Source organism: Lipophrys pholis (genome assembly GCF_963383615.2).
Source record: "Lipophrys pholis genome assembly, chromosome: 4".
Lineage (NCBI taxonomy): Eukaryota > Metazoa > Chordata > Actinopteri > Blenniiformes > Blenniidae > Lipophrys > Lipophrys pholis.
In genome coordinates this window covers 34,907,983-34,926,239 of record NC_137637.1, presented here as the reverse complement: position 1 = coordinate 34,926,239, position 18,257 = coordinate 34,907,983, and the positions used below count along the sequence as shown (strand labels likewise).

General features: G+C 47.0%; 1 protein-coding gene across 1 annotated transcript in view; it reads right to left on the bottom strand.

Annotated features, from left to right (window-relative positions):
• Positions 1 to 14,176, bottom strand: part of skib (v-ski avian sarcoma viral oncogene homolog b) — a 38,017-nt gene extending 23,841 nt beyond the window's left edge. Inside the window, exon 1 of the mRNA XM_080462641.1 lies at positions 12,725 to 14,176. Coding sequence (XP_080318767.1) covers positions 12,725 to 13,618 — 894 coding nt within the window. The 5' untranslated portion in view covers positions 13,619 to 14,176. The remainder of the gene's footprint in view (positions 1 to 12,724) is intronic.
• Between the last annotated feature and the right edge of the window lie 4,081 nt (positions 14,177 to 18,257).

The window sequence follows — 18,257 nt, the reverse complement described above, 5'->3', positions numbered from 1 at the left end:
ACAACTCATGTATATAAGAAAGACATTGACTTTTACTCATGTATTTGATGGGAGGGTTCGTATTATACGGCGAGTGTGTGTGTGTGTGTGTGTGTGTGTGTGTGTGTGTGTGTGTGTGTGTGTGTGTGGGGGTGGGTGTGTGTACGCCGGGGACATGAAAGTGTTTCACAAGGTCACATGTGTCAGCGGAGTGCCATCGTTCTTTCATTACTGAAATATCTTGAAGGGGCTAAAGGGTTAACATATCTCAGCTGCAGCGTAACAACAAATGAAATCTCTATGGGAGGTATCAGTGCCAGAGTCAGCAAAGCTGCACAGTCCTCTGCAAAGATAACCCCCTTTCTGGAAAACCTATAAGGCTTCAGATGGACAAACTCCGGCTCCGAAAAAAAACTGGGAAAGAAATCACCACTGCGACTCTCAGGAGTGTCTTCATCACTCCACGAGAATCTAACTGGACTCAGAACGCTCAGTATTTTCAAGGCTTAATGTTGTTATTCCCACTTAAATCAGATGTGCAAACAAAGTGAAGCCAGCACCTGACTCCAACACGGTTTCTGGACAAAAAGAAAAGAGAGAAAGAAGGAGAGAGCCTGGTTCTGTTTTCATACATAACGACTTACTGTTTGTTACACCGTGGCGTGCAGGGCACTTTGAGAGGGTGACGCATACCCAAACAACACCACGCCATTGAATCACCAGTGTTTACGCAGCCACATAATTCTGCGCCATCTGTAGGACTCAGGTCTGATCTTCTGCGGAGCATAACAAGCCGACATGCAGTTGCTGAGCTACAGGCCTTAAAAAAAATTCAATACAGCAAAGCCCGTAAATTAAAAGACGGAGCTCGCGGCCAGAATACATCTTTATTTTCAGCAGTGACAACATCTTCACAGTGACATCCTCTCCTCTGCCCTCGAACTCTGAACCAGCCGTCACCTCCTTCTCCTTACAAGGCAGATGTAAGATGAAAAAAAAAAAAAGGCAATGAACTTCTGACCTGTCATTCAGACTACGGAGGAAGCTTTGCAGCTCGGGGGCAACCAGAGTCCAGCTTCCACTCTGTCTCTCCTCCCATCACTGTCTCACCCTACCAACCCATAAAGCCCCACTAAAAACCTCCTGCGCCCCACTTTTTATGGCTGCCAGATGGCGGGGAGGCCTCCTCGCCTCTGGACTTGCCTCTCTAGTCTAGTAAAACCAGTTGACCTCGGCAACATAAAAACTGCTATTTATGAAAAGGCTTGGAACAAAACACACAAACATCCTGCCACTGAAACAATCAACTGCCTTCTCATCTTGCAAAGAGGCTTTTTACAAGACGAGAGTCGGATACGTATGGATGTGTACCCTCACACTGCGAGGTGGTGAAATCCAGATGTAGTGACTACACCCAGGTACATTTTCTTCTTCTTCTTCTTCCCCCCTTTCCTTTTTCTGTGTGAAGGGATTTTATTTGCGTGCCTTGGGTGTGAGCGCAGGACTTTGGCAGCGTCGAAAATTCTCCCTGAGAAACGGAGAAGCAAAACAAACAGAGCCGTCTGCATTCAGGTCGAAGCTGAACCGCAGAACCACAGTCTGGCCTGCGGTTCACAGCATTCTGTTCCAGCGCTGACTTCACCTAAAACAAACACTCTCAAGACCCATCCAGCTCAGCCAGAGAGAGAGAGAGAGAGAGAGAGAGAGAGAGAGAGAGAGAGAGAGAGAGAGAGAGAGAGAGAGAGGAATCTGAGGAAAAGTTTAGATTTGAACTCCATTAACAAATCCTCCCTGCTCCTCCCTCCTCTCGTACTGCTTCTTCTCTGACCGATGTTTTCACCGAGAGCTGGGCAAACTCAAATCTTTTCACCCACTTGTCACTTGTGTGGGAGTCGTGGCCTTTGACGGCATGCTCGGACTCAGTCCAGCGTTTCAGGGAGAGTGGGGTGGAAAGAGGGTTAAAAGGCCACAGATCGCCTCCTTATAAAAACGGCAGTCAAATCAATGGCCTCCTCTTTACTGCAAATCAATTTAAGTGATTATCTGCTCTTCCAATAACAACTTTCTTGCCCCTCTGCTCACCTCAGATGCCCCATCTTTTTCTTCTTCTTCCTTTATTTGTTCTACCAGTTTGGAATCTACCCTTTATGTCCTGCAATTCAACCTGACCTCCAGGCAACCCCTGGCCTGGCTGCCTAAGCCATTAGGGTCGCTGTGTCTGTGGGTTATTAGTGTGATAAAAGTTTACTGTCCCTTCAGCCACTCTGCACGGCTGCTGTTTAACGCCTCTCAGGAACCAGCCTGTGGGACCTGTCACACAGCAGATTGGCCATGAGGGCATTTGGTCAGTGGAGCAGCACACAAATGCCCCTAAAGGGGGTGAGATATCACCGGAACCAAACCAAACCAAACCAAACCACACAAGTCACAAGGACAACGGAGCACCCAACAAAGTACAGTCCACATCCAAAGTCAGGAGGATTAATCAAAGTAGAGCATCTCTGGTGCGTTGGATTTCTGGAACTATGTCGACAAGAGGACTGAGGGGGCTGTTGGTTGTCTGTGCTATGTTTTCTCCTGTGCGGCAGAAGTTGTGGGCAGCCGAGCTAACTGCAGCCTCAGCACTTCTCTCCATATTCTCCAGTTTCAAGCCAAGAGAGAGAACAAAGGCAAAGAGCTAAGCTGCTGCAGAGGTAATGAGGACAGAGGCATGCAGCACAGGAGTGTGTGCCCTCAATAACGAGTGCTGCTGCATTGTATGATGGAGTCCTGTTGGACGGCATTAAAAAAAAAAAAAAATCCATGCAGCTGCTGGGAGCAGCCGCTCTGCCTGCCTCGCCTGTAGTCTACCCACAGACAGCAGTAACTGAGTGACTGACTGTAGCCCACCCCTTTTTACACTGCAGCTCTGTCTACCACAAAATGGAAACCACAGTGTGACTGGAATTTGCTTGGAGACACATTGAGAGTCGTGTAGCGAGGCAGGAAAACTCCATTAAAACTGTAAAACTCCTCTGAGATACTTTGGCAACAAATTAGTTCAGTGTGGCAAAGTGTTTTTAACCATCAATCACAAATAGAGCAAAGGATTTTATTACGATAGAGTGCAAAAAAAAAAATTTAAATAAAAAGGACTGGTCAGTGGATTCAGAGAGAAATTTAGGCGCAAAAAACAAAAACCCGGAGCGACAAGATGAATCTGATTCTAATGATGCACCGTCAAGAAATCAACCAAAACGTGTCGGGAGACTAAGCGGGGTTTTCACAAATGACACAAGCTCATCTCCGAGAATGACAAATGCTGCGAGCTGTGGTGTGAAATATTTGAAGAGGAATGGTGCACCAGGACACAGGCTCGAGGAAATCCACACCATCGCTGAAGGAGAATCCCAATTAAACTCGAGGACGCACTCTTCATCCCGAGCATGTGCCGAAGTCTGCACCCAACGCTCCGGCTCACCAGTCGGAATCAATAATGTGATTAGAGGAGGGAAAAAAAGTGTGTGAAGGGAAGACACTTACAGCAAAAATAAAACTTGGAAAGTCGTGAGAGAAACTCGGAGGAGTTTTCTGGAGTTGGTATTCATTATGCACTTATCCTTCTGTAAGTCCAAACAAAGCTTGGCCTTTTTCTTTTTTCCTTCCCTTTCTTGCAATTTGAAAGTGAATGACGTGTTCGGCTGGGCCCCTGCAGGAAGAAGAACTCCAGCTCGCTGCAGAAAACATTCAAACCCAGCAGGAGGCTTTCGGAAAACATGGATCTGTCTTAAATGCTCCAAAAAAAAAGCCACTAATTCTAGTTGGTATTTATCTCTATTAGTTATTTGAAGCTGTAAATATAAGTATTCTTACATTGTTTAGAGCAAATGTCTTTAATTTGGAAGCTGGAGGCCGTTCTGGTTCTGGCAGCTCCTGGCTGTAAAGCTGTGTCAGTGCTGGTCCATGCCAGCCCCACCCCATTAGGGCCGAACCCTGCACATCATGTGTTTCCACTTTACCGATAGGGTGGAAATGACCTCAACGCAGTAAAAGATGACAGGGGTGCTAGCGCTGTTCACCAGATGTGAGCAGAAAAAGAGAGAGAGAGAGAGAGAAAAGGGAGGAGGAGGCGGAGGAAGGGGAGAGAAAACCATTCGCCTGAAGAATTTACTGCAAACCCCCGAGGAGCCCAGTGATTGAGGGTTCAAGTCGAGCTCCAGAGGTTCCTGGTGAATCTCAGCAGCACTCGGGGAGCAAATAGTGAGACACACACACACACACACACACACACACACACACACACACACACACACACACACACACACACACACACACGAGGTGACACATGGACCCATACGCGTGTAGATCACCCCAAAAAAAAAAAAAAAAGCACACCGTCATTCCACTGCACCTGCTCGCAGCACAAAAGCCACTTCCTCCCGCTGAGTCCAGCCAAACCCCTTTATCCCATTTAGTGCAGCCTGCGCCACAACAAAGGCAAAGAAATTAGGGAGTTGTGTTGATGATAGGGCGACTAATCTCTTTGGAGGGACTCATTATATCAGCAGCCCGTACAGTTCAGTAGCTGAAAGGGGCAAATTAAATATGGACATGCGGAGATGGGCGTCTTTGTGAAGATGGGTGCACCAACAATGCCCCGTTATTCCCCCTGGAATAATTCATACATTCCATATGGGACAGGAGCCCCAACCCAATTGTCATCCACACGGTCCACTGGTACAAGGTCAACGGTGAATTGATTACGTCTTCAAAATATCAGTTTTTGGTGTCATGTACATATTTATCTCATCATCTTCACTTTATTTCCCCTCAGAGCCTGAAAGGTGACGTGACCTTGTGCTAAAACTCGTGTGCAGCAGATTAAAGTTGTTGGCGCCAAAAGGAGAGGTGACTACTTAAGTTTTGATGATAATCTGAAAAGCAGCTTGACGTTTTTCAAGATGATGTGTGTGCGTACCGGTGCTGCTCATGACACCGGCCCTTTGCTGCTTAAGACACCAGGCTTATAATAGCCCCCTCATTATAGGATAAAGGGTGGGCCTGCTCTATTTCAGGCCATGGCTGTCTGTGTCTGCGCTCGTCGGCCGGCTGGAAATAAAGCCAGACGCTTGTCAACGCCGCAAGCGCGAAGGGAGACGCGCTGCCCTGCAAGGCAGCCGGCAGAGCCGGCCACAATCCTGCAACTATTAGACACCTGCAGAAAGGGGGGGGGGTCCCCAGCATGCGAGCTACCATGGCCCATCTTTACGCCTGTCGTCTCAGATGGAGCTCCCACAGTGTAGATTAACAAAGAAGGAGCAGAAGCAGAGAGGGAAGGGTGGGGCAGGTGGTCACCTTCATCGCCGACGTGTTAGCAGAGATTCAGCACGCTCTGCTTCTGACGTGGGTGACGAACGAGTCCGGCAAGGTCACGGCGGGGAAAGGTTTGGCAAACCAGATGACGCCGTGGCAGAAAGGGGGCCATGGCAGATCCAGGGGTGACTGTAATACTGAATAAATAATGTTTCCCCCAGTCGCTGCAACAGAGTCTGCTAGGACAGCTGTGCTGAATTCATTTGATACGGGTGTCTGCTGACAATGCTGCATTGCTCCGTCTCTGCAAGAGAGCATGTAGAGCTGGTCTGAGGAGCCACGGCGGCTCGCAGCTTCTCAACGCCCAACAGTCGCTCTGCTGCCGCACAACCCAAAAAGCTGCGAAACCCAAACGTAAGAGAGAGGGCTCGGTTCGGGGCTTTTAGAAGTACGCACAGTTCATCCAACAGAAAGACACACATGGCTCTCAGAGCCCATGTTGAGAGCGGCAGCAGATACATGAGATGAGATAGTCATCTGTAATAGCAGAGAGCAAAACACGAGAGACAAAAATGTGGATCCCACTCAATTGTTCATTTAGTGGGCTCTTGAAACAAGCCTGGAGGATGGTTATGAGGTCATCCCGACAGAGCAGCACTACCTCCACTTCTATCTATCTATCTATCTATCTATCTATCTATCTATCTATCTATCTATCTATCTATCTATCTATCTATCTATCTATCTATCTATCTATCAAGTGTAGACTAAAGATGGATGGTGAGTTTTCATCCTTCCAAAGCGAGACAAGCAGCCCTCACACCCCTGGAACAGCTCGGTGATACATGTGCGGCGTACTGTAACTAGGCCAGTCTGAATACAGACTGATACAGCATGTGCTCACTACAGTGGAGGTGGAGATCTAAGTATAATGCAGTGTGAGGGGGAGTGCAGTGGGAGATCTCTGTGGAGGAGAGGAGAGCCTGCGTCTGTGTCTTTGTGTGCTTGTGTGTGTGTGTGTGTGTGTGTGTGTGTGTGTGTGTGTGTGTGTGTGTGTGTGTGTGTGTGTGTGTGTGTGTGTGTGTGTGTGTGTGTGTGTGTCCTACAGGGTCGAGGAGGTGTCAAACTGAGGAGGTGAGCGATGGCGGCAAGGCAGAGGAGGTGTCAGTCAAGGAGGTCTCGTTGATGTAGGGATGGAGCTGAATGGCACTGACCCGTAGAAGTGTGTGTGATGGCAGGAGGAAGAGGAGGAGGAGGAGGAGATGGAGAGAGGAAAGCAGGAAAACAGCAGGAGGAGGAGAGAGTTGTTGAGTCACAGCAAGGAGGTCAGAATGAAAGAGGATGGGCAGTGAATGGAGGAGGGTGAGGTCTCTGTACTGTAAGAGGTCTCTGCACTGTGTGGTCTGTGTGTAAAGCGGGCACGCGTGCATGCGTGTGTGTGTGTGTGTGTGTGTGTGTGTGTGTGTGTGTGTGTGTGTGTGTGTGTGTGTGTGTGTGTGTGTGTGTGTGTTCTGGCGCGTTTCTTTGAGCCCACCAGCCAGAGAGCACCAAGTTCTTATTTAGCACAGGAAGAGCAGCTCTGCTTAGCAACCACCGGCGCCCTCCAATCACAGGCGTACGGCGTCTGACTGAGGACCGGTTCTTTCTCGGAGTGCGTGGAGTCTGACAGAGGCCTTGAAATTTTGTTTTCCACACCTGCCCACTCGCACAAATGTACAAAAAAACGGGCACGGGGGATCAAAATCATTTTTCAGAATTGAAGCCAGAGATATTCACGTCGCCGGGGCACCGAGACAAAAAAAAAAAATCTGCGTCCGCTCCCCACCTCCGCCTTTGCCGTCTTCTGAACTCAGCGGAGAATAAAGTTAATCTAAAGCATCCTAATCCTGAAATAAATTATGCATATCCCAAAGAGCAGGGGAGTCGTGTAAATCCCTAAAACATTCATTCTCCTTTTTGCCGCAGCCGCGAGCATGCAGCTCCGTATAGCGACTTGGCATCACACCAGTTGCAAGTGAACCGACAGCCCCCCCCTCCCCCCCCCCCCCCCCAGATTGTGATCTGCTAGCCATCAAAACAGGAGGCACGAACAAGATTTGGACCAAATGCCGTCTGAAACACTGAGCAGTCTGTTTGGTTTAGCCGCGTGAGCTAATCCTCCTGATAGCTTTGAAGGTGGTCGGTGGGCGGATTGTAGGCGAGAGCAGCATGCCGATTTGTCATATGGCACCAGCAGGGCCTACTTCTGCTCTGGCTGGAGCTCCATTAGCACATCTCCAATGTGGTCTAACAGTTCTGCAGCTCGGAGCTGCAGGTCATTAAAGCGAAGACAAGAGAGAAAATTTAAGGGGATAAATATTGAAATCCTGTTTGGCTCTTTTGGCCACCGAATGTCTCGTCAGACAAGCACTTGAATGGGTTCGTGCAAATGTGCTCTGGCTTTGTCTGTGTAATGTACTCTCTGTAGTATATCTAATTCATGCTCTAATTACAGAATTCCACCGGGACCGGCTATAAATTGTGGGGATGCTTAGAGTAGGCCAGAGAAGGAGGGAGAAAGTGTATGGCTGAGTCGATCTGTGTTCCTGAAAATGCTGTCCAGAGAAGATGACGGTTTTGATGTGCACTATGGTCTCTGCATTCCAGGAGTTATGTAGGATTATCAGACTTTAACCCCCCCCCCCAGACTGCAGAAGCTTAGGAGCTCAGCCAGCAGCAGATGCAGACTCCAGGATTTCCTGTCTCTGCACCAGATGGGCCCGACTCTTAATCACAGAGCTGGAAATCAGGAGGTGATCGAGGAGGAATTGATGATGATTGTGGAATAACACTAACTCAATACAGGCATCTGCTCTGCCACTAACCAACAAACCGACCGGCCGGCCGGCTTGTTGACTGCAGTCGCAGCCAGCGCTCATCTTCCTCCCTCACCTCATCATCATCATCACTGATCAACACTAATCATCTTCCTCCCTCACCTCATCATCATCATCACTGATCAACACTAATCATCTTCCTCCCTCACTCCACCAGTTACACAAGAAGTCGTTCACACGTCGGCGCTGTGCTGTGTCATCGATGGCTTCGTGAGGAATCCAGCAAAACCGTGTCCATGTGAGACGGTCGGAAATAGAAACGGGTAATACTGCGTGTCTGATACCCCAGAAACGTATTTCATTTAGAGATGTTGTGTTTATTTCCGTCATTGAATTACTAAACATTGATATTGCGCAATCAGGGTGAAACGAGATTGTTCCTTTACGAGTCTCACTCTAGTTTTTTCACTTTGTACCGTTGTACAGTCAATATCAGACTGCAGTACTGTACTCACGCTGTACTGGTACTGCACTTGATCAAACGTCAGTATTTTATGTAACTTTCTCTAGAACTTTCCTCATTTAGAAATCTAGTACTTTCTATGTACTTGGCTCCAATGTGTAAATAATTTTCTTGTACCACATTTGTTTTGTAGTACTGATAATATAACACTGACATAGTATTTTTAGAATATTACAAAAATGTGTGAATTTTATTCATAAACACTTTTAGTAAATTGACAGGTTACTAATCTATAGCCTACATTTATACACAGTTACTGTAATATACTTAATATATTTCTACTCTAAGTATTTCTTTCTTAGCATACATCCTTTTATTTATAAATACGATTATTAATTCTTTCAGTAAGTAAGATAAGATAATATCTCTAATCACATATTTGAAACATTAAAACAAATTATTGCAAAACTTTAACACGTCCAAATGAACTTCTTCTTTTCGTCAGTTCTGGGCTTTTAGCCAGTATTAATTTGGAAAACAGCTATTTATGAGAGAATATTTCACATATAATCACAAAATCACATTAGGATTCTGCTGAAAGCCCATCAATGACTCTATTGAATTATTTGCCAGCCCCTCAGCCTATCAGACATGCAGACACCACCGCTGGCTCCAATCTGTCTTTCAGCACATGACCGGGAGAGAACGGTGACATAGCAAACTCACAGGCGTGGATTTCCCACCCTGGGGGAGGCTGGAGGTTACGGGCCGAGCCGCACGGCACCAAGAGGAAACAAGGCAGCAACAAAGAGAGGCTGCTGCACTTCACAGCCCCTGAAAGCCCGGCCCCCAAACAAAGGAGGCGGCAGGTCTTTAGCACACATTACCCATGACAGAACCCCAGCTGACACCCTTTTAACACGGGGTCATCGCCCGCAGAATGAAGGCCACAACCCCTGGGAGCTCCTGACCCACAACCCCCCCCCCCCCACCCCTCCCGCCTTGACGCTGCGGCCAGCAGTCGCTGCCGGGACGGGGTGACGGTTCATCTGTGGTGGGGGCGGGTCAAAGGCAGGGAGCGCGGCGAGGAGGAGGAGGGGGCGGGATGTTATGACTCAGGAGACGGCGCTCAACGAAATTATGTTTCCAAGTGAAGGACAAGTAGGAAGAGGAAAAAACAAGACAAACGGGCTGCAAACAAACTCGGCCGTAAAGTTTCTGTAGCGTGAGTAGGATGTGCTAAATCAGAGTTTGTATCTGGGTGAGGCGGGCCTAAGCCGGCTGGGTCAGACTGGCCCGTCAAGGACCAGAGGGATGAACCATGTCGGCTCTCAGGGCTTCCCAGAGGTCAGCAGACAGATGGGAATGGAAATGAGCCGGCAGTGAGCTCATTTTAATCTGGCTCACACAGCTGATCCAGTCATTACACTCGCCTGTTTACATGCAAACACACATATACTCACTATACATGAAGACACACACACACACACACACACACACACACACACACACACACACACACACACACACACACACACACACACACACACACTAGAGCAGAGAAATGCATAGTAACCAAACAGTGGAGAGAGAGAGACTCTTCATTCATTCACCTTTAATAACAGCTCATAACCAAAACAAGCCCTCAGCCTTCGACACTCGCGTTGCTCTGCTGCAGGTTTAAGACTAATTGCATCGAGTGAGGAGAACAATGGGATGAGAAAAAGCATAAATTGGCCTCAGTTGACTGGTTTTAATATCCATCCTATTAAGGTGGGTCCACACGGTCCTCCAGAGCCTCCTTTTACGCTGCACTCAGTCAGATGATTGATCCCATTGCCCTCCATTCGTCTTAAGGATTTTTTTCAAATAGTTAATATTCAGAAGTATTTGACTTTGTCCGAAAAAAACTTTTTTTTTTTTTTTTTACCACTTTTCAATCAGCTTTTTTCATAGATTTCTATGCTAATCAGGAAAGTTAATATTTAAAAATATTACATGCAAGGGTCACCTCAGTGGAGCAGGTCTTTTTTTATTTTTTAATACCTGACTATAAATTCAAGCTTCCATTTAATTTACACACGAGCAAATTATCCTTTCGGTTTTCAAACACGTAGTGCTGGAGTGGAGGTTTTAAATTGGAATGGAGTTGCGGTTGAGTATTACTTGTTATCTGCCTGGTGCATACCCCTCCATCCTTTATCAGACAGCCATCTGGCCAGCGGTCTGGACACGGCAGCACGTGATTGGATGGTGTGAAAGAGAATGGAGGCCGGCGGGGTCAGTGTCTTTGGGGGGGGGGCAGGTCGAAGGTTAAGGCCCTTTGACAACACATGTCAAGGCCCGGCTCGCAAACCCTGCGTCTCCTGAATGAGAGCGTCTGCAGCGTCCTCTCTGCAATCTGCTCTCATCTGCACGGCCAAATGACCAAATGTTGGACTTGATGCAAAACAGACACGATGATTCGCTGCTCTCATCTCTGATCCGGCTTCTGCTTTTCAGAGCAGGATGCCCCCCCCCCCCCCCCCCCCCCCCCAAACACACACACACACACACACACACACACACACACACTTGGTGTACTCACGGGGCTTCAGTCTGAATAGGAAATACACAACTTCAATACGTCCCACATTAAAACACAAGGAAATAGGCAGTCATCTTGTTGGGGGGCACATCCTTCCTCCTCCTCGTGCTCCAACCCACCTGAACAGTAGACGAGGGGGGAGTCTAGACAGACGATGCAGACAGAGGAGGTACCCTTCAAGGCCGTCTCTTATTAATAAAACACTCTGACATTACAAGGAGGCTGAGGCAGACCGATAACATTGTGCTTTTATTTCATGGGTAAGGCGAGCCAAAGGCGGTCTGTGAGCGCCGGGCCGGCCTTTCAGCAGCTCGGCCTGTCAGGCTGATGTATGGAGGAGAGCTGGTGTGCAGCTCCCCGAGGACCAGGCCTGTCTGCTAACTGGGACACGACTGACAGTGAACCACAGCCCCCCCCCCCCCCCCCACCCCCCCCCCCCCCCCGCCCCCCCCCGCCGCCGCCGCCGCCACGCCGCCGCCATACTCAGGCCCTGTGCAGCCTATGTCACACACACACTGGAGGACTGTCGGCGCAGGTTTCTCACCCTTTTGAGGCGGAATACAACTCAAAGGTGATACATCAAGACTCACTGACATGAACCGCAGGTGCAAGACTTATAAAAATAAATTCACACGCAAATATTTCTTGAGTCAGGAACTTTCAGTCTGGAAAAAAACCAACCCATGACATAAATCAGCAGCCTCGGAGCTGCATTGGGGGAATAAAACCCACCATATTCTCCTCATTTCCATGACGTCTCCCTGTTGTTATTTCAGACATGTTTGAATGAACCAACAAATATTTCCCTTCAAAAGAGAGAACTGAGGTTTTCCCTGTGAGACATCTCCTGGCTCCGGCTCGGCCTGGAGCAGCGCCACCGTGATGCACACAGAGACGTCCACTCATTAGCAGAGTCCCACACAACAGCTGCTCTGTGACGAAGGAACAGCCACCTCGTCTTCTGGCCCTTTGTCCATTCCAAACATCCCTGACCCACGCACCGAGACACAAGTCCACTGCATGCAAACTACATAAGAAATAAAATAAAGCACTTATATCTTAGTCTCTCTCTCTCTCTCTCTCTCTCTCTCTCTCTCTCTCTCATTTCCATATCCCAACCCTCATTAAACTCTTATCCCCTTTCCCCACCTTGTGGCATCATAATGGGCTTCCCTGCCCCCCTCTCCTCTCACACAGCCATAAAACATATCATTGGGACTCCATTTATCATAATGCAGATGCCCTTGGGCAGCCCTGGGGGCTTCAGATGGGATGGATGGTGTCAAGCTGATGGTTAGAAGCTTCACTCTCACCTCTCCAGAGGAGGAGGAGGAGGAGGAGGAGGACGGGTGTTTGGATGGGACAGGTACAGAGAAGATGGAATGAGACACGTGATGTACAAGTGGTGGGTGTCGGTGACACTTGGCAGGAGGTGCAGACAATCAATCAAAGAAGACAGCAGCTCTTAATGAGGGAAGTCTCCCTCAAATGAATGCAAATGAATGCAGATGTTGGAGCAGGCCCGGGGTGCAGGAATATGCAAACAAACAGCACCGCAATACTACGAAGTGACGTTAAAACACTTACTCTGCAGGATTTACCGGACCGTTTGGCCGTCAGGTCAAATTTCCCCTTCAACTCTTGGAGCAGCTGCTCCAGGAGACTCTTCTCCTCCTTGCCGGTGTAGTCCGGGTCCAGGAGCACATAAGCCCTCCAGTTGGCCGAGTCGAAGCCCCAGTGGACTGTCCGGTTCTCCAGCCTCTTGTGACTGTGGACCACAAACTTGTGCGGGGGGAACATGAGTCTGCAGTCCAGGCACTGGACGCAGGCGGCCGCCGGACTGGCGTACAGTTCCGGGACGAACAGACCTTTACACCGGCCGAAGCACTCGTGGTAGACCCTGAAGCTCCTCTCCGTGCGCTCCAGCTCCAGGGAGCCCAGCTCCTTGTTGCAGTGCGGCGGGTACGTCCCGCCGTAGATGAGCGCGTTGCAGAGGCGCTCGGCGTCCGTCTGCGTGATGAGCCCGCAGGACGGCGCGGAGAAGGGCAGGATGCCCACCACCTTCAGGATCTCCAGCTGGTCCGCCGTGCACCGCGAGCAGTAGATGTGCAGGTCGTCGCACACCGAGTTGATCTGCTGCAGGGAGAAGTCCCGCAGCACGCTGTTGAGGATCTGCGGGAGGCACAGCCGCTTCTCGCCGCCGACCACGAAGCAGGAGATGGGCTCGCGCTCCAGCACCGTCTCGCAGCGCTCCGTGGAGCGGTCCGACGGGATGAAGAGCGGACCGGACATCACCGGGGGCGTCTGGGCCGGCAGGGACAGCATCAGCTCCGCGGACTTTCCCTCTTTCCCGAAGAGCGCGTCCTGGTGCCACCGGGCGGAGAAGGCGGCCGGGCCGCCCAGGGAGCGCATCGAACTCAGATGGAACTGCTTCAGAGTTTGTTGGAGTCCGGGATGGGGCTGGAAGCTGGCGCCCTCCATGTTGTCTCCGGGGTGAGGAGGAAAGGAAAACCGACAAAACAACAACCAAAAAACAAAAAAAAAAACCCAACGGGAGTGGAAAACTCAAAATGAAAGCTGGGATCGACGGGTCGGACGGGGCGTCCTCAGCATCCGGCTACACGCTCCACGACGCGCATTTCCATGTCTGCGGAGGAGAAGCTTCCCAGCGGCGCGTCCATTCACAAAACTGACGGCGGCCGACGACCAGGGGCGAACATCCGGCGACGAACAACGAACTCGAGATTAAAGTCGAAAACTCGCCTCGAATGTTCTGAGATCAAACGCGGAATCAGCGGATACGGTGTTTCTCCGCTCCTGCGGTTTTACGCACTAATGTGGCTCGTCTGCTCAGTCTGGCGAACTCGATGTGTGAGTCTCTCTCTCTCTCTCTCTCTCTCTTCCCCGCTCTCTCTCTCTCTCCACCCCCTCTCTTTCGCTCTCTCTCTCTCTCTCTCTCTCTCTCTCTCTCTCTCTCTCTCGCTCTCTCTCTCTCTCTCTCTCTCTCTCACCCTCTGTTTGTTTGTGTCTGGTTCAGTCATTGAATCCCAGCCAGGAATGTGACTGACTCCCCGGGCTGGCTCTTCCCGCAGCCAGCTGTTCCCCCCTCTGCTACATGGCAGCTGCACATTAAAAAAAAAAAAAAAAGGAGGAGGAGGAGGAGGAGGAGGAGGAGGAAAGGAAAGAAAAAGAAAAATCCTTCCAAACCGATGGGAGGGTGGAGCTCTGGAAAATATAGCTGATATTGGAAAGACAAGCCCAAAGTTACCTAATTCAGATGTGAAAACCTTACAGAGACTTTATGAAGCTTTAGTTTTAGTTTCCAACATATAAAGTTAGTTTATATATATTTAATAATAGTTAATAATAGTTAATAATAGTTAGGAAACTCACACGATTAAACTTAAAGTATCTCAGGTAAGTCGCACTTTATTAGATTATTTAAAATATTTCTATTTATATGTTTGTATGATGCTTTAAATGTAACACACACACACACACACACACACACACACACACACACACACACACACACACACACACACACACACACACACACACACACACACACACACACACACACACACACACACACACACGAGGTTTTACATGTTTCTTGGGTTTTGTTTGTTTGTTGTTTGCGAGCGGTAAGATATTATTACATGAAGTCGAACAAACTCCCCTCCCTCTCCCCCTCACCAGTGTGTTAGAACAATAAGATGAAAACAAACAAAAATAAACAAATAAACATAAATAAATGATGCTGATGAACATAAGACCCGGGGTATCTGGGTACGATACCCGATAGCAAGTTACCAACGTTAGGATCACGTCTTTAAACAAAGATGTCGTCAAACGTATGGACTCTTTTTCCTCGCCATGTCGGAGGCCGTCGCGTCGACGTCTCTCCAGTGAGCTGAGCTGAGAGTTCAGCTTGGAAAGTACACACAGTTCGTAGTTTGGGGAGTTTGTGGATCACAGAACTAAAGAACGCCCAGAATAGAGTCTATTACTGGAGGTGCTTTAGGAGGACGAGCCAGCAGGTCATCCGGTGTCTGTACTTAATCTGTGTCCCTATAATCTGCATTAAGCCACGACTCCTCCAGGTAGTCCAGAGGGACGGCACATTTCGCTTCATGCTCTTTCTTTTCCGTGACCTTCAGCGGACAGCGTGTGGAGGTCATGAGGTCACCATGTGGGGAGTTGTCCTCCGGGCTCCAGTCGCGCCGAGGCCGCGGAGTCGCTCTGAGGCACTTCGCCGCCGAGTGTGAGGGGTCAGGACGCTCTTATTGTGAAACTCTGGCCTCTGGACTGCTTCGGTGGAGAGGAAGCTGCTCAGCAACGCTCTTCATCTCTGTCACCTCACATCCTCTCCCTCACACGTGGTCATGAACTCTGGGTCACGGTGGGATGAAATCAGACTGCAGATACGAGCGTGAGTTTTCTTCAAAGGGTCGTTGGTGTCGCTCTTCTTCTTCTTCTTCTTCTTCTTCTTCTTCTTCTTCTTCTTCTTAACATAACCTAAGTGACGTAGCTTTTCCAAAAAATAAGTTTATTTAAATACTCGTTTGATTCTTCAGATTTGTATTAATGATAGTAAAACTTAACACCATGACAACAAATCATTTTTATATACTGTATATAGTATATTTATACAGAATATATTATAGATGTTTATATATATAGATATATATCTATATATATACAAAATATCATCTTACTAGTTTTTTAATTTTCATGATCGTATTGTTTTTTTTCTAGCACTGCCAACGTGGTAGTTTTTTAAAAATATGTATTTATGTACTTTAGGTTTGTGCCCCTTTGCCCAGACTAACATGTAGTTTCTATGGAAACTGTACTTTAGGTTTGTGCCCCTTTGCCCAGACTAACATGTAGTTTCTATGGAAACGTTGATCTTTCCAGCTGTCAGGTACGACTTGGTGTTTCCACTCACATATACTGTTTTACACTGCAGGCAACTTAAAACCAATACGACATAATTAACAAATATATGTGATACAGTCGGCTTATATATGCTATAGTGCAACGATTTAAAGAGCTTGCATGTAGTTAAACATGCATCTAATGTCAATTATTTAAATCTTTATCTCCCAGTATTTTCATTTTTATTGGAAATTGTGATAATTATGGCTTCTGTTTAAAAAAATGCAAAAATATCTGATCTAACGAAATATTCTATTGGTTTTTACAACTTGTAAGCAAAAATCTAAAATCATTAAACATCAAAGGCTAAAACAGAAAGAGGGTTGAATTATTTATTCTCAAATTTTTTAATGTTTTATATGCCTTTCAGATGCAATTGTAATTTTTCTCCCCGAGTGTTTCCAACACATTCTCTACATTTACGAGTTTAAACTTATAATAAAGCATCATGAGAAGCCAGTATTCCTGGTTCTACTTATAAATATTTCCATTATCATTTGTGATATTCTTCAGTAGTGTGAAGTAAAGAGTTCTCCTTCAGAGAGCACGTGCATATAGTTTTACACGGTGCTCTACTTCCACTCCACTAGGGGCGCTGTCGGTGATTTTAGATCCCAAAAACTATAGGAAGGAAGTTTGTCCAAAGTCCAAACAATTTATGTACTTTACCCATGTCCACTATAAATATATGTGTATATATTTTTGTATACTTATAATTCATTACAAACTTTGAAAGCTTGATTTATTTTAGTTTTGATGCACATGCTGATTAATTTCAAGTCTTTCTTTAAATCTCAGTCTTCATGTGCAACTAAATATATTATGAGTTGGTTTTTTTTTGAAACTTGAAAATGAATGAAATATATTTTCAACACTTTAAACTTGGACATTTAGATTGTTTGTTTAAAAAAAAACCCACAAAGAATAAAATAATAAAAATAAAATAATCAGTGATGAATGTCATATGAAATGATAATTAGTTGTAGTTTAGCACAGAGTTACTAAACAATACACCACGTGTGTAAAACACGTGAGAACAGACCCAGTCATGTCATGGAGTAAAACTGTGACACAATTAATATAATCTTCATTTGTTTTCAGTCTGACTTTAACATCTGATCATCATAATAATAATAATAATATGAAAGCTTCAATTTATTTCAGATTGACTAGTTTTAGTTTTCTTTTCAGTGTATAATCCTTAGGGATTAAAAACAATTTTCTATTCTCGAAAGAAGGTGTATGCGCTTTCATTTGTGGCCACAAGAGGGCGCCAAATATTAACCAATAACAGACCCGCTGACAAGCTGATCAGTTTGATCAAAACATGCACGGATGTTTAGACTTTATCTATCCAAAAGGAATTAAGTGTCAAAGAGGAGCACGTGGCGCTCATCTTCTTCACATCACGTCAGTTTTGTTTTTTCGAAGGTTATAGTCTGATTTCTGGCTTCATTACTGATAAAACTATTATTTTTTTTAATAAAATCAGTGAATCTGCAGGGAGGAACTTGACATGCTGGCAACTGTGATGTTTATTTCATTCAAACATGTTAGTTTAGTTGCATGTAATGTAAAAACAATAAAGATAATGGTGACATAAGTTGTTAAACTACATCATGTATACCAGGTTTCTTTGGCGTCGTATAAAAGACATGAACAGATTATCAGACAGGCTGTTTGGTTGACCCTCCCCAGCCTGCAAGGCATCACACATTAGGTTCACATGAACATTCGTCTGCATTCTACTTGCAAGCCAACAGGTTTTCTTACTTTCATCCTTTTTACAGTAGAATCTCACGCAGCCGCATTTTCTTAATCGTCTTTCAAATTACAATTTGAATTATGAGTGAAATCATTCATGTGGATTCATGTGGATCTTTCTGTCCATGCAGAACCACAGATTTCTGGTGGGAAACACATTCCTAGAGTAGAACCTCCAGCACGGCCCCCCACAGGAGTTTTATTATTTGATCCCAACAGTTTATTATTTTAGTTTAAAAATCTACTGCTCCCGTCTTGCTCACAATCCTGGTCCCAACCTGGCCCCAACCCGGTCCCAACCCGGTCCCAACCTGGCCCCAACCCGGTCCCAACCCGGTCCCAACCTGGTCCCATCCTGGTCCCAACCTGGTCCCAACCTGGCCCCAACCTGGTCCCATCCTGGTCCCATCCT